The 15,186-nt window shown below is 36.4% G+C and overlaps 1 protein-coding gene across 8 annotated transcripts in view; it reads right to left on the bottom strand.

Moving 5' to 3' along the window:
• Window positions 1–5,051: 5,051 nt before the first annotated feature.
• Window positions 5,052–15,186, bottom strand: part of NELL2 (neural EGFL like 2) — a 342,904-nt gene continuing 332,769 nt past the window's right edge. For all 8 annotated transcript variants that reach the window (XM_072972950.1, XM_072972947.1, XM_072972949.1 and 5 more), the window contains 2 exons: window positions 14,710–14,934; window positions 5,052–5,769 (listed from right to left, as the gene is read on the bottom strand). In XM_072972950.1, coding sequence (XP_072829051.1) covers window positions 5,719–5,769; window positions 14,710–14,934 — 276 coding nt within the window. In that variant the 3' untranslated portion in view covers window positions 5,052–5,718. The remainder of the gene's footprint in view (window positions 5,770–14,709; window positions 14,935–15,186) is intronic.

Genomic DNA, 15,186 nt, shown 5'->3' with positions numbered 1-15,186 from the left:
CTTTGTCAATTTTTAAAAAAATTTTGTCATTCTGCCTTTAATATAAACTTACCTGATGACTAGGGAGCCCAAACAAATATTCATATGTTTATTAGCCATTTTAGGGTCTCCATTCTTTTGAAATACCTATCCTGTCTTCTGTCCACTTTTCTATTGGATACTTCGTACTTTTATCTTTTTCAGGAGTTTTAAAATACATATATTCTGATTACCAATCCTTTGTGATCGTATATAATGCCAATATCTTTTCCAGTTCGTGGCCTTCCTTTTCCTCCTTTTCGTGTTGTAAGGTTTAATTATGATATATGACTTTTGAGTCCATTTAAAAATATTCTAAGGTCAAAAAACATTCTCCTCAAATGTCTTTATAAATTTATTTTGCTTTTTATATTTTGGTCTTTAATCTATGTAGAATTAATTTGTGTAAAATAAGGATGTGATTTTATGTTTTTGCTTTTCCATAACCAGCTTCCACATGCCCACTTCTTCAGTTTAACCTCTGTCACATCTCACGTATCCGTTTGTGCATGGGATGATTTCTGAGGTCTTGATGCCATTATATATTGATCTGTCACTCATCTTATTTATTCTTCTGACAATGACTCGATTCCTATGGCTTTATACCCTCTCGTATCACAAGTCTCCCTGCCCCCTGGGTAAAACTCTTCAAAGTATTCTTGGCCATTTGCTTTCCTATAGTAGTTTAGGATCACTTTTCTGTCTTATTAGAACTGCTGGGGAGAATTAATATTTTTATGGTGTTTACTCTTCTACACATTTTTTCTCTTATTTGGATCTTCTTTAATGTCAAAGCCCTTTAGTTCTCACTTCTCACTCTCAGTTACCGTCCTAGTCCACATCATTATTATCTTGTTGGAAATTCTGCAGTATAAATGTACATCCTGAGCCCATGTTTATCCCCCCATCTCACCTCCCTCCCCTGTCTACTCTCCACATGGGGCCTAGAGTGATCTGTCAATCAGACTATGTCACCGCTATGCTCAAAACCCTCTAACAACTTCCATCTTACCAAGGATAAAAATGCAAATCTCTAACGATGACCTAGGAAGACCTATGCTATTGGTCACCAGCCGCTCCTCTGACCCCATCCTCTGCCATCTCAGCTTGCCCAGTCCACTCACGCCACTTGTAAGGATGCTCCCATCTCAGACTGTTCCTGCTGCTTGTCATTCTCCCCCCACAGACGGCTCACTCCCTCATGCCATTTAAGTATTTGCCCCAACATCACTTTGTATTAGAGAGGACTTCCTGCCGATGCTATCTCAACTAACACCCTTGTCCATATCACGACCCCGAACCAGCTTAATTTTTCTTCATAGCACCTGTCCTCACCTGACATAGCATCTATTTATCTGTTCATTTTCTTTTCCCCCCATTAGGACATGAACTCCAATGAGGACACAATATGTGGATGCTTCTGCTCTGTACACACTGTTTTCACTGTGGTGTCTGGACTATTGCAGTGAAATTGGTTCATTGTGTAAACTCTTCACACAATGCTTAGCACAGTGCCGGGTATATGGTAAGTCTTCAAGAATAGAATTTGTTCAATGTGGTTTTATATTTTCTCCATAAGGCCATGGATCTCTTTTGATAAACTTATTCCTGGACTTCTTACATATTATTTAGAAAGGTATATTTCCCATTTCTCTTTTTCCCCTATTTTTATCTGTGTTTTTGTGAAAGAGAAAGAAAATTACTCAAAAATAAACTTGGTATCATTTCTACTTCTACATCTAGTCACACTCTTATTCCACAGTGTTTTATTAAAGGACCTAACACTGGAGATAAACGGAGAGGATGCTTTAAATGCAGTATTTTCGTGTTGGCAGTAATATGTTGTGCCATTTGTCATTTAAAATAAAAAACTTCAGAATCTGCCATGCAAATAGTCTCTGCAAACAATGATTTAATTTCAGTATGAAGATAAAAAGTTTGGAGTTGTCCCAGCCTCCTGGCAAATACAAGGTTTACAGGAAACTGCAATTCAGATTATCATTTTTCCAGACCCTCCAATGGTTCTATCCTTTATCAATTTATTTCGTCACTATCCAAAGCCACTACAGCTCAAGGCACTCCTGCCTTTCTACTTGCAGGTCTGTTAAGAAAGGACAATTATTCTGCAAAGAGGTGACAATTCCTTTATAGAAGATGTTGAATTCTAAAGTGGAAAACAGTACATCAATAATGAAAGGTCAGTAAGAACGCAAGGTGCCAACTTCATGACAACGGAGTGACTGCCGAAGGGGAGCGTCCAGTGAATAAAGCGTACACAGGGCGGAGCAGCCACTCACTGCTTTCAGGGGTCCCTTCGGCATGAATCCCTCTGAGATCAGCTTCCCATTGCACCACTAGCACTCCACGTTTGAAAACATAAAAAAAAAAAAATAAGCCTTGCTCTACGAGAAGTTGATCTCATCTACATATAAAACTAGTTTAAAAACACCAAGATTTCTTCTGTATAGCACAGGGAACTATATTCAATATCTTGTAATAACCTTTAATGAAAAAGAATATGAAAATGAATATATGTATGTACATGCATGACTGGGACATTGTGCTGTACGCCAGAGACTGACACATTGTAACTGACTATATTTTGATTAAAAAAAACCAAAACAGTTGGTCTCATCAATGCTTAGTGTTAGGTCGACAGGAGTGGGACGGGTGCAGGTGTCCGTGGAACCTGCTTACCCTCAGAGGACCTCGTAGCTAGTCGGCAACATGAAGCTCTCATAGATGGGATAATGGTTAGTGAATTGAAGCTTATTTTTTATTCAGTACATGTAACCTCAGCTTTGTTCAACTGAGTAACTTCAGCTACTCCAATTTGCAGAGTATTGATTGCTGTTTCAGAACTTGGATATATATACCATTCATTTTATTAGGTGTCTCAGCTTTGTCTTTAGATAAAGTTGTTGGGAGGATGAAAGGAGTTCCATGGTATCGGAGTATAACTGAACAATTACACATGATTCTCTTTACCACCATGTAAGGCAAAGGGAAAAAGCAACATGGTGGTCTTTTGAAAGGAAGGTAAAGGATATGGATTATCATTCATGAGTTACTGAAGAATCATATTCAAATATTCTTGCCCGTTTTCTTTCAGAAAAGGGAAAATAAAGGAAATGTACCAATGTTTCCATCAAAGGCTGCTCTTAAAAGTGCCGAGTACCCCCAAATTAAATTCATGCTTCTTAGTTCTCACTTTCCCACAACATTGGCATAATTCAACCATGGCATTTTTCCAATTATCTCCAGAGTAAGAAATAGGGCCTTAACTGCCTCTTTTTCAAGGAACAAAGTTCTTAAGAAGCAATTGATTATTGTTTGCCGGGGTAAACAGTAATTCTCCTGGGGATCTATTATTTACAGGATAAACCTTAAAGGAAAAAAAAATTCAGTCTGAACACATTCATTGCTTTAATGATCCTTAGAAGAACATAATCTTATTTTGTTCTTCTTTTCTTCTCAATGTTATGACTTTGCTTTCTTTCACAAGTCTATAGAAGCCAGGGTCTGCAATTACCAATATGCTCAGAGTCCTATAAAGGCTTAAAATGGATGGACAGCATGCAGTTCCAGCCTTGCTTCTTCTAGAAGGCATAAAATATCTATGTGATGAATACACACAAGTATACGGACGTAGATTGTGAGTCTGTGTATGTACACATGCACACATTATGTTTTACTTTCCTCATAAAAGCAGATAAACATATTTTAGGAAGATTTAATATGAAATCTCAAATCTATATAAGGAAAAACATAGATGGAAAAAACTTCAAATTAATATCCTTTTGGAAACAAAATTGCATGTTACCATAGTAAATAATACCTTATAAAAATAAACTTTAGGCTCTGCTGAAATTTTAAATCAAATATTAAAGACTGCAGAAAAAATTATTATGATAAATCTAGGGAATATTAAGAGATACTTGAATTCACACATTCAATAAATGGTACACATGCCAAAGTATAAAGATATTTATAAATTATCCTTTCAGTTCAGCTCGTGTTAGGTTGTTTCCATAGCAATGAGGAAGGGGTAGTTAAACACCACTTTATCATTTCTGTGTAGCTTGTGGGAGTCATATCCTGTTCACTTCTTTCTTTTTTCTCTAAAAAAGTCTTTTTGCAACTAAAATTTAATTTAATAATATTTGTATTTTCTTTTCACTCTAATGCAAAACATATGAATAGGGCAATATTGGATTTACCTTCCTCAGTTGGGTACCAGTTTCCTTTTTCCTGCTGAGATTCTAGTGCATCAAAAAAATTTAACATGAAATATCATAATCCCTCCTAATGCTGGAATTCTTTACATTTTTATATCAAAATGTGAAATACCAATTCTTGAAGATACTCCCAACCCTCCCCTACTCCCCTCCTTATGTGTATCAGTCAGAGTCCTGGCAGGAAACAGATGGTGTACTCAAGCTGGCTAATTAAAGAGAGTTTAACAAAGGGACCATTTATAAAGATGCAATAGGAAACAGGGAACAACAAGAAATGGAGCAGGTACCGGCAAGGACAAAACAGCCAGAGTTACTACCCTTAAGCCAGGAGAAGCAAATAGCAGTTATCAGAACCTGGAGAGGGTAGCTGAACAGAGAGGGCTACGTGTCAGGAGATGTGGCCTTCAGGAAGTGACACAGCTAATCAGGGTAGTGACCTGGAGGAAAAGAGCCAGCAGAAAAAATATCCAAGCTTCCTCTTTCTGATATCCTACCAGTTGTCCCCACTGGTCAAACCGAATCAGAATCCAGAGGACAAGAGAATCTATTAATACGATGTATGGAGGTCAGCCCCCAGGATACAAGGCAGGGTGAGGGGTGACTGAGAAAACCCACAGAGGCTGAACAAAGGCATCCATCGCACGCCCCACTTAGGCATGTAATTTAGTGACAATCACCTTTCAGCTTGGCAGTGGCATGGTGGGAGCTTTTTATCAGCAGAACTCGAAAGCAATTTATATGCTGAAGCATCTGTGGGAAAAAAGGAACACACTGAGCAAGACACTCGGACACGCGATAAGGTAAGAGAAATATTTATTTAATTTTACACAAGAACGAGCTTATACTGAACAAATTCAACCAAATAATAGTAAGTGCAGTAAAACGAGGAAAGAGGGATGACTTTTCTTGTTAGAAAATATTAAGTAACCATGCCTGTGCATTATTTTTTTTTATCATTACAATAACTTGTTGCAGATTTCTTTTCAGAGTGTATACTGTACAGATAACATGTTATAGCTCCTTCGCTTTGCTTCTGAAAATAGAATTCATTCACTGCCTTGCATTTTATTTTTTTGCAGTGAAGAACTGAACTGATTCGTGGAGATTCTGATCAAGGGAAAATTCGCTGCACCAGTGAGGCGAGAGGCTTTCAAAACTCCCAGAAGCTCGGGCTTTGCATCCAGCGGTCCCGATGTCACCGTGTGTATTTCACGCCCATTCTCTACATGCTGATGTCAGACACCGCGGAGGCGGGATTCTGGTCTAGGTTTTGCCCCAGGAATTTTCCTGTTGTGATTTTCTCAAGCTCCACAAATTTCATAATTGAAAGTTCACTCAGCTATTAACAATGCTGCACTTAGCTGCCCACAAATCATCCACTTTAAGTTTTAACTTTTTTTTTTTTTTCGGTCTTTTTAATGAAAGAACATTCAAACAGGAATTTCCAGTGAGACAGTTAACTTCACAGTTCCTGAAGGCACTGTGGATCCACTGAGCAACAGATGTGGCCATTCTAGAGGAAAAAAGAGGGGGAAAAGCATGGTATGAATTTTTAAGCCACTGGTAAATACTCACACCTATTGATTGGTACCCATCACAACTGAATGGTTGGTTTGTTACATATGCGCCCCTGAAAGTTCAAAGGCCCAATCACTTTTCATGTCTTTCCAACTATGACCAGTTACCTGTGGCAAACGATAGGCCGCCTTTATTTACTGGGTGGCCATCTCTTAGGTGACGTTTGTTCTTTCATTTATTCATTGACAAAACAAGCATTGAGTAAATCCAGCCCTAGCTAGACTGATGAATAAAGCAGACATGGTCACTACTCTCACAGGACAGGGCTAATAGTTTTTGGGAGGAGAAGATTGACAAGCAAACACACAATCAAAAATTGTGAAAAGTGCTAGAAAAGAAAAAACTATGTGGTGTCAGGAGATTAATACAAGACTGGCTACTTAGATTGGGCGGCCAGTGTAGACTTCTCTGTAGAAGTGATATTTAAACCAAGAACTCAAGACAGTTCTGTGAAAAGGAAGGCCAAGAGCACAGAGAACAGAAAGAGTGAAGGCTTTATAGTGAAAAGAAACCAAAGGAAGGTCCAGTCTGGGTGAGAATTTCAAGTTGGTGAAGAAAACTGTGCAGAGCTGAGGCAAGAAAAATAGTCAGGGAAGGGCCAGATATGCATAATTAGTTTTTATAACAACATACCCAAATAGTGCAGTCTATTATGGAAAAGAAAGAGATTTGTGTCTTACTCTTCTGATTCCTTGCCCTCTTACCTTCTCCCACCAGCTAGCGCACCACAATGATCACGCTAATATTGTTACCACAACCGTAAGGTGATGATACCCTTCTACTTTTGGAGTGTGTACTCTGTCTCAGACACTTTGCCAGGCACTTTAAATACATTATCTGATTTCAACCTCACAGCATTCTCAGTGGGATCACTATTAACAGTCACACTTTTTAGGTTCAGAAACTGAAGATCAGAAAGCTTCAATATCATGTCCCAAAATCACACAGCTAGTAAAATGGTGCAGCTAGGATTAAAATTCAGGCTAGCCTGATTCTAAAACCCGTCTCCTATTTGATATATTCTCTCAGATAATTGACTTTAGATGGTTGAAAATGTATTTATACTTTAATGTGGTAAAACCCAAAGTGTCTGTCCGTCTAAGATAAAACTTAAAAAAGGACTTTGATATTTTAGCCTTTGTTGACGCTGATGAAATGAGGGACAAGCCAGTCGATATCCATGAAGAACATGATCAATTTAACCTAATCCCCTTTCTTAACTGTTATTAAGCAGAGTTCTTAGTCTGAGGGCAAAAGAGTGTGACAACCATCTTCTGGATCTCTAGCCATATTTTAAAGCTCTTTCATTATGTTCAGAACCAGGGGTTTTCTGACCATAACCTGGTTACATGGTGTTTCCCAATCCATTGACCCAATGAAGTGAGGGGTGTACCAGTTCCTGAGAATATCAGCGCCTCAAATTGTATGGCTTTTGAGCAGAAAGAGAGAGAATTTCTGGAGCCTTCTGTCGTTAAGTATGTGAAAGTAGCATTAGAACCCTATGGGGGGAAAATCGTTAGTATGGTGGCCATGACTATGTTTTAGGAAGGGACTGTGTACTTTCCAAAATCTTCCAGTAGTGTTTTTCTTATTCCATATCAATACGTTCTGCTATAGCAACATGGATGCTCTACAGACTATGTCATTGGAAGCTCCTCAATTAGGGAAACACAGCTCATACAAGAAAGATTAGTAAAATATTCCATTGGGGTTCCAGTTTCAGTAATGACATAGTTACATATATAAGACTAACCCTCTGACAGATAACTATAAAATTTGGACAAAATATAAAAACTATTTAAAGCAACACAGTAACTAGAAGTAGGCAGACACTGGGGGGGTTTCAATCTTTGAAAGAAGGAGAAGGTACTGTGGGGGACTCATTTTTACTTGGCATTTTCCCCTAGGGCAGTGCCTAGTCTGTGGTGATTAGGATAACTATAACAAGCAGAAAGCCACCATCTGATAGGCTCCAGACGTCAGAGGACAACCCGGAGGGCTGCCAGAGTGGCTGGAAGTTCAGGAGAAAATATCGAGAAAAAGAGGGAGCGAATCAGCGTATAAACTCCCCTCAAAGCCTTGGCTGATCTTCCAACTGCAGAGGGGACTCTAAAGAGACAATCAGAGACTCCCAGCTTGAAGTCTGAAAGATCTGAGCGGAGATTTCAGATGCTGCTCACTGTGGGCAGCAGTGTTTAAAATCTGTGTCTCGCCAAGTTAGAAAGAAGTGATAAAAAATTCAAGCTTTCCACTGAAAGCCCCAAAGGGCCATGACTAGGAGTAAAACAACGTCTCAAGATTAAGAGATTCACCCTAGAACTTAAGGCCGCATCTAGGATGGACCCACCAAACCAATGTAGAGCCAGGCCTCGCAAGTGCAAGGTGACCGGCCAGTAATCTGCAATCTGCTCGAACGAAAATAGTCTTCAGAGAAAACAAATAGGATGTAGGGTCCGTACCCTATGTTATCCCTGACATCCAGGAAACCATAACAATCATTAGACACGTGAAGAAAAACAGGAAAAAGTGACTCTTCATCAGGAGAAAAAGCAGTGGACAGAAATGACTCAAAATTAATCCAAATAGTGCAATTAGCAGACTGGAAAGTATCTATTACAAATACGTACAAAGATTAAAAAAAAAAAAAGGAGATGGGCATAATGAATGAAAAAAGATGGTAAATTTCAGCGGAGAACTAAAACTATAAATAGAATTAAATAAAAATTCTGGATCTGAGGAGTGTAATATTTGAAATGAAAAATTCATTGGATGGGTTTAACAGCAATTAGAGATGGCAGAAGAAATAGTAAATTTGAAGAAAAAAATAGAAATTATCAAATCTTTATAACAAAGAGAAAAAGACTGAAATAAAAATGGAGCCTCAGTGATCTTCAAGATCGTATTAGACCATATAACACATATGCAGTTGGACTCCCAGAAGAATAAGACGAAGAAACTGTGGCAGACAAAATATCTAAAGAAAACGATGGCCAAATTTTCCTCAAATTTGGTGGAAAAAATATCAACTTAGACATTCAAAAAGCCTAGCAAAAGCCAAAGAGAACAAAGACACACACACACAATACTTAAGTGTATCATGGTCAAAATTCTAAAAAACAGATATAAAGAAAGAATCACGAAAGGAGACAGAGCAGGAAAAAAGACACACTGTACATGAGGGAACAAAAGCACAAATGAGAGCTGAATCCTTATCTAAAACAAGAGAAAACGGAAAACAATGGAGCATCGCCTTCAAAGTGCTGGGACAAATCCGTCCATCCTGAATTCTTTATTTAGTAAAGATATCCTTCAAAAATAAAGACATTTTCAGATAATTGTAAGTTGAGAGAATTTATTGCCAGTATATCTGCAGTATGGAAAATGCTGAAGGAAGTCATTGAAGCGAAAGATAAATGACACCAGATGGAGATTCAAATGTGTGAGAAGAAATGAAGAAAACCACAAATGATAAATATGTGGGCAAATACAAACATAAAATTAAAAATACAGCATTTTTTCTTCCATTAATTTCCTTAAAAGATATTTGACTGATAAAGCAAAAATAATGATATGGACTTTTAGGGTTTATAGTATACATAGTTATAAGTATATGAATATTGTAGGCCAAAGGCTAAGGGAATGAGATCATATTATTCCAAAATTCTAACATTTTATACAAAGTGGTGTAATATTAAATCTTATTATACTGTAATAAAATTAATAATATATTATAATCCCTATACCAGCAACTAAAATAATAATATAAAGAGTTATAAAGAATATAAAAGAACAATTAAAACTGAATAATACAAAAAAATGTTACTAAACATTAAGAAGGAAGGAATGAGTAACTAGGAATATAAAAAAATGGACGGAATAAGTAAAAAACAAATGCCAAAATGGTGGCCCTAATGTCAAAAACTACATTAAATGTAAATAGATAGATTAAACACTTCAATTACAAGACAGTGTCACAGTGGATAAAAAAAGGAAGGACTTTTATACGTTATCTATAACAAATGTACTTTAAATATAAAACCACAGAAAGTGGAAGGATCAAAACAACATACTGAGTGGCCACATGAATACCAGGCAAAAGTGACTTCAAGTCTAGAAGCCTTGCTAGAGATAAGGGGGGACGTTACATAATGATAAAATGGTAACTTCACCATTAAACATAAAAGAGTACACACTGTGTGATTCCATTTATATGAAATTTTAAAATAGGCAAAATATATTTATTACAATGAAATAAAATTGAGGTGTCCTATGGGAAGCACTGCCTAGAAGAGGACAAAAAAGGACTTGCTAGAGTGTTGGAAATATTCTATATTTTGATTCATCAAACTCGTTAAATTATACACATAATAACTATGCTTTTCACCTTAATAAACATTACCTTGATAAAAATTAGAATAAAAGGTGATCCACTGAAACTTAGTCAGATTGCTAGGAATAGTAACTGCCTACTACTGTCATAACTAATTATAAAATCTGATTATTTTTACATATAACACAGTACGTTTCTTTAACATCCTGTTATTTCTGTTTCTATTTATTGGTAAAGAAGTCATCATCACTCTTTACAAACTAAACTTTAAAAATCAAGATAGAAGAAAGTTGACTTTTGGTTTTCAGTAAAATGTTTCTGTATAATATATATGATGCATAAAATATTTTACTATTTTTAGATTTAATATATTTATTATTTATCAATTACTCACTATATTATACATTAATATATTAATTATGTTTTAAAATTATACATATTATAGATATAATACATGTAATTATATATGTATACACAATACATGGCTATAAATTATCTTCATAAAATTAATATATTTTAAAATTCCACTACTATCCATATTTGTATATCCTCACAGGAATCATTTTGTATTCCTTTATTTTCAACTTTCTTATAATCAAAGTGTATATGAAATCACACATAGTATTTTTAATCTTAATTTTTATTATAAGCATTGTTAGTACTTGAATGGTTGCATAATATAATTATATAATTACATACAATAATAATTTTGATATATCATATATTATGTCATAGAGTTACCGTAATTTATTAACTGTATTTCTATTGTTGGGTAACCATTTCTCTATTTTGGTTTCTTCCTTGACTCTGCATGCCAATTAATGTTGAGGTGACTATTGCAATGCATATGGCTTGTTCCTTATTTTAGATTATTTCTTTAGGTTGGATTCTCAGATGCAGGATTAACACGATCTTTTGGATATTTCCCCGTGGGGACGGGGAGTGGGCAAGTAGGTGTATGTGCGGCCCTTGACATGTATTTTTCAATGTGACTAACATTGCATAAGAACTACAATTCCAGTACATTTCTGTCAGCATTAGAAATTATTATGAAATTTTTTTTTGCTGTAGAATGTGAAAATAATGATTCATTATGTTATTTTAAATTTAAGTTTCAATTATTTAAAAGCTGAATGATTTTCCCTTTTTTAGTAGCTCTGTTTTTTTTAGTGAATTGTTTATTCATCCTTTGTTGATTTATTTATGGGGAAATAAGTACTTTCATATTAATTTTCATGTGTTTTTAATCTAATAAAGAAATAATATCTCTTGAAAGTATTTTTCCCATCTCTGGTTGTAACTTTCTGTTTTGCTAACTTTGTTTATATATAGAAGCTCTAAATTTTCTTTGAGGCATATTTCATCACTTTTAAATTAGAAAAGGAATCTCCCTTCTAGAATTTTGATAAATATTTGATTACATTTTGTCTTGATTTATTTTTAATACCTAGCACTTCCCACATGGCGTTTATTTTGATACATAACATAATAGTATATATAAATTACCTCCCTCAACTTGCCGTTCAGTCATTCCAATATTTATAGACTGGTCCTTTCTTCCTCTTTTGATTTGCAAAGCTCTCCTGATCATATATTAAAGTCTTCATTATAACGTTGTCCATTCATGGGGTTATTTTTTTCCATAGATAGATCTTATTATCCATTCTAATTTTAGTACAGATGTCCACTTTCCAAACTTTAAGTTTACTGTTTCTAATAGCTGAAGGCAACCTTTAGGAAGCCAGGAGTTCCAGCCTCATAAAACTGATTTTTTCCATACTTCAATTATTTCACTATTATAAGTTAAAAGAGGCCCTTTAGTTTCCAATTTCCAAAGTGTCCCACTCAGTCGTAATTTATTAAAGGAAGTGACCCTCTATAGCTCCTCCCTCCTTATTTCTCAACTGGGTACATCCCTCTTTATTGTCTGGAGCTCAAAACATAATTGCCTGAAAGCTCTCTGACCCATATAACCTAAAAATCATGTTTGAAGACATCTTTTAAAAAGGGAAGGAAACTCTTAACTCTGTTTCTCCCAGCTAACTCCTAATTCCTCAGGAAGTAACTGGTTCACGTGTTGTACAGCCTCTCAGCACAATTCCCCTCTCCTTCAGAGGATCCCTTACAGTTTGTAATGTGGTCTTTAGCTGGTCTGTTTCATGACTTACTCCACAACCAACAGTTAATAAAAGCCAACATTTATTGAGCGCTCACTCAACGTATGTGAAACGTGTAGGAAACTTTTTGTGTGTATCCTCTCACTTAATTCTTACAGCAATGTTCTCAAGTAGGCACTACCATTATTCCTTGGTAACTAATATTATAATAATATTCCTATCTTCAGATGAGAAAAACGGAGCCACGCAGAGAGGTTAAAAAATGTACCTGGTGGTCACATTACTAGTGTAGTTTGAATCCAGGTATCCTGACTCTAGACCCCACATTCTTCACCTCCAGACCAGTGCTGTCCAACAGAACGTTTGTTGATGATAGAAATGTCCTCTACACGTGCTGTCCAACATGACAGCCACTAGCACACGTGAGCAGCTGAAATGCGGCTTGTGTGAATAAGGCATTAGATTTTGAATTTAACCTAATTTCAATAAAATTTAAACAGCCACATGTGACCGCCAGGCAGTAATTTCTAGGAACGACTGTGTCTGTTTTTGCTGATCATTATAGCCAGGCACTAGCAAAATACCCTACACAATGTATATTTATTGAGTAGAACAAATAACTCAGAAGCAGTCTGATGAGGAGACAATAGGTAAAAATGGTGCTCTGAAAGCACCAGATTGTGAAGAATGCTCACCTCCAATGCAGTATCTCTAGCCTGTTTGGCATAAATTTTATCTTTAAAATAGCACAAAGTAAACATAATAAAATGAGTATTAGGGATACATTTGGTAACATTGAGCATATTTTTATAACTCATATTTAACAAGAAGGTAAAAGAGGAATGGCATTAAATAGTAACTTTTGAGGATTGGTACTTATCTGACAAGAAATGAATTTAATGCCAAAATACACTCTCTGGAATATCTTCCTACCACCAGCCAAAAAATTCCTAGTAGTTGCTATAAGGCAGTGAATGACAAACTCATTCACGCTCCTTAGCCCAGAAATCACTCTGATGTTTTTCTGCCTATTATTAAATGCATTTTTCTTATTGCAAATATCTGAGAGATATTTGGTGTGTTTTTCATTCCATCACCTGCTATATATTTTTGTTGTCACTGCTCAGAACATTAACAGTTAGATTAAGAGTGTAAGGGGACTCAACTCTATTTGGTAATTACATGTCAGAAAGTATTTCCCTGTCGGTCATTAATGCTGAAGTTTCTAGATACGCACTGTTAAATGCACTCACGTTAAATGTATATGAAAGCAACATTACATCTATATTATTAGCAACTTGTAGTAGTAGTAGTAACTTTCAAATATGCTAATCACTTTTAGAAAATTGCATTAAATGTTCCCTCAAAAAGCTTTGCTCGATTGACCAGTTGCATTGATTGAAAGAACTAGAAATTTTGGTTTGAAATAGGTAACAGTACCTCAAAACTTAAAGCGTTTTGTATTTCTTTGCCCTGTTACATCAAGCTACTCCAGTAAGAAATTTGTACTGAGTGAATCTGAATTAAATTGCTCTACTAGAAAAAAAAATTTAATGGAACTGCTCTCTTAAAAAAATAGAGCAGTTACAGACACCTGGCTGTGCTATGCTGGGAAAAATCTGATATGTTGGTTTTCTTGCTGTTGTTAAGCTTTTCAGATTATTTACTTAATTTTCGTGTCGATATCAAAATTCTGACTATGAAGTACAATGACCAGCAAATGAGTTGTTTGTAGGAACAATAATCAAGTAGAATGCTTTCAGTTTTGTCACCACCTATGAATTCTATATACTCTGCCTACATTATTGATCTTTTTGTCCTCATTGAAGTAAAAGATCCAATTCCATTTTCTAATGAGAATAAAAAGAAAAGTCACTATAATGATTTTCTTCTAACTGTAGGAATAAAATATGGTAAACAATAGATCTTAAATTTTCAACTCAATGTAACTGACCACAACAAACCAAGAAATATGCCCATTTTTGCCAGACTGATTGTCACTTTGGAAAACGTAGTATGTTTACCTCTTATCAGTATCTTAGCTCATAAAAGGACAAGATAAAAATCAATAAGATAAAATTGTCTTCGATCATGAAAGAAACATGAACTTTGGTGGTGTCGTTTTTTCTTTTTTTAAAGATGTGCACAGTTAGATACTTCAGGGCAATTCATGTAGGTTCTTTTTGTTCTGGTGATACAAAAAACCGATCATTCTGGTTTCTGACCATGCACCTCCACCTCCGTCTCCCTGAATATGCAGCAGAAGATGCACACGACAGTCGGCCTTGGCACTAATAAAGCCAAGTGGCCCTCCTTCCATCTCTGTGAACAATAAATAGGAAAGACGCTTCCCGTTGGCCAGGTGAACATCTGTGAATCCGGGGAGCAGCTGGCCAAGGGGTCCCTGCTTGAATATGATGGGCTTTACCTTGCACTGGCACAGAGTACACTCGGTGCCATGCTTGATCCAAGAGGACCCAGTGAAGCGAACCACATTCATCTCGTCCAGGCAGGTTTTGGTGATGTCATTGCGGATGGTGTCGGCCTGGCAAGGGTCGGTGACACAGCGCGGGCAGCACTCATTCTCTGGGAGGACACTGAATTCACACTCCACCTCCGGGCAAGGCAGGGGCCAACAGTCCACTTCCCCTTGCTGTAAGGAAAGCAGGTGCACAAGGGCAGAGGCAGAGGGGGGCAGGGAGCACAGTGTTTACAGAGAACTCAATCTAATTGATGGACATTTATAGTCACAGCTGCAAATCTTGCAGGGAATCTGCAAAGCCCTATCAGAGTGATGAGCTCTGTACTGCAGAAGGATTTTAAAACAGTCTTCAAGGGTTAAACAAGAACAATATTCAAGGAAAGCCAAAACCCTTTCTCTTAAAACAATCTAATCTGCGTGCCT

This window comes from Vicugna pacos, chromosome 12, assembly GCF_048564905.1.
Source record: "Vicugna pacos chromosome 12, VicPac4, whole genome shotgun sequence".
Classification (NCBI taxonomy): Eukaryota; Metazoa; Chordata; class Mammalia; order Artiodactyla; family Camelidae; genus Vicugna; species Vicugna pacos.
Note: the sequence above shows the minus strand (reverse complement) of the source record. Positions and strands in the feature narration are given on the sequence as shown.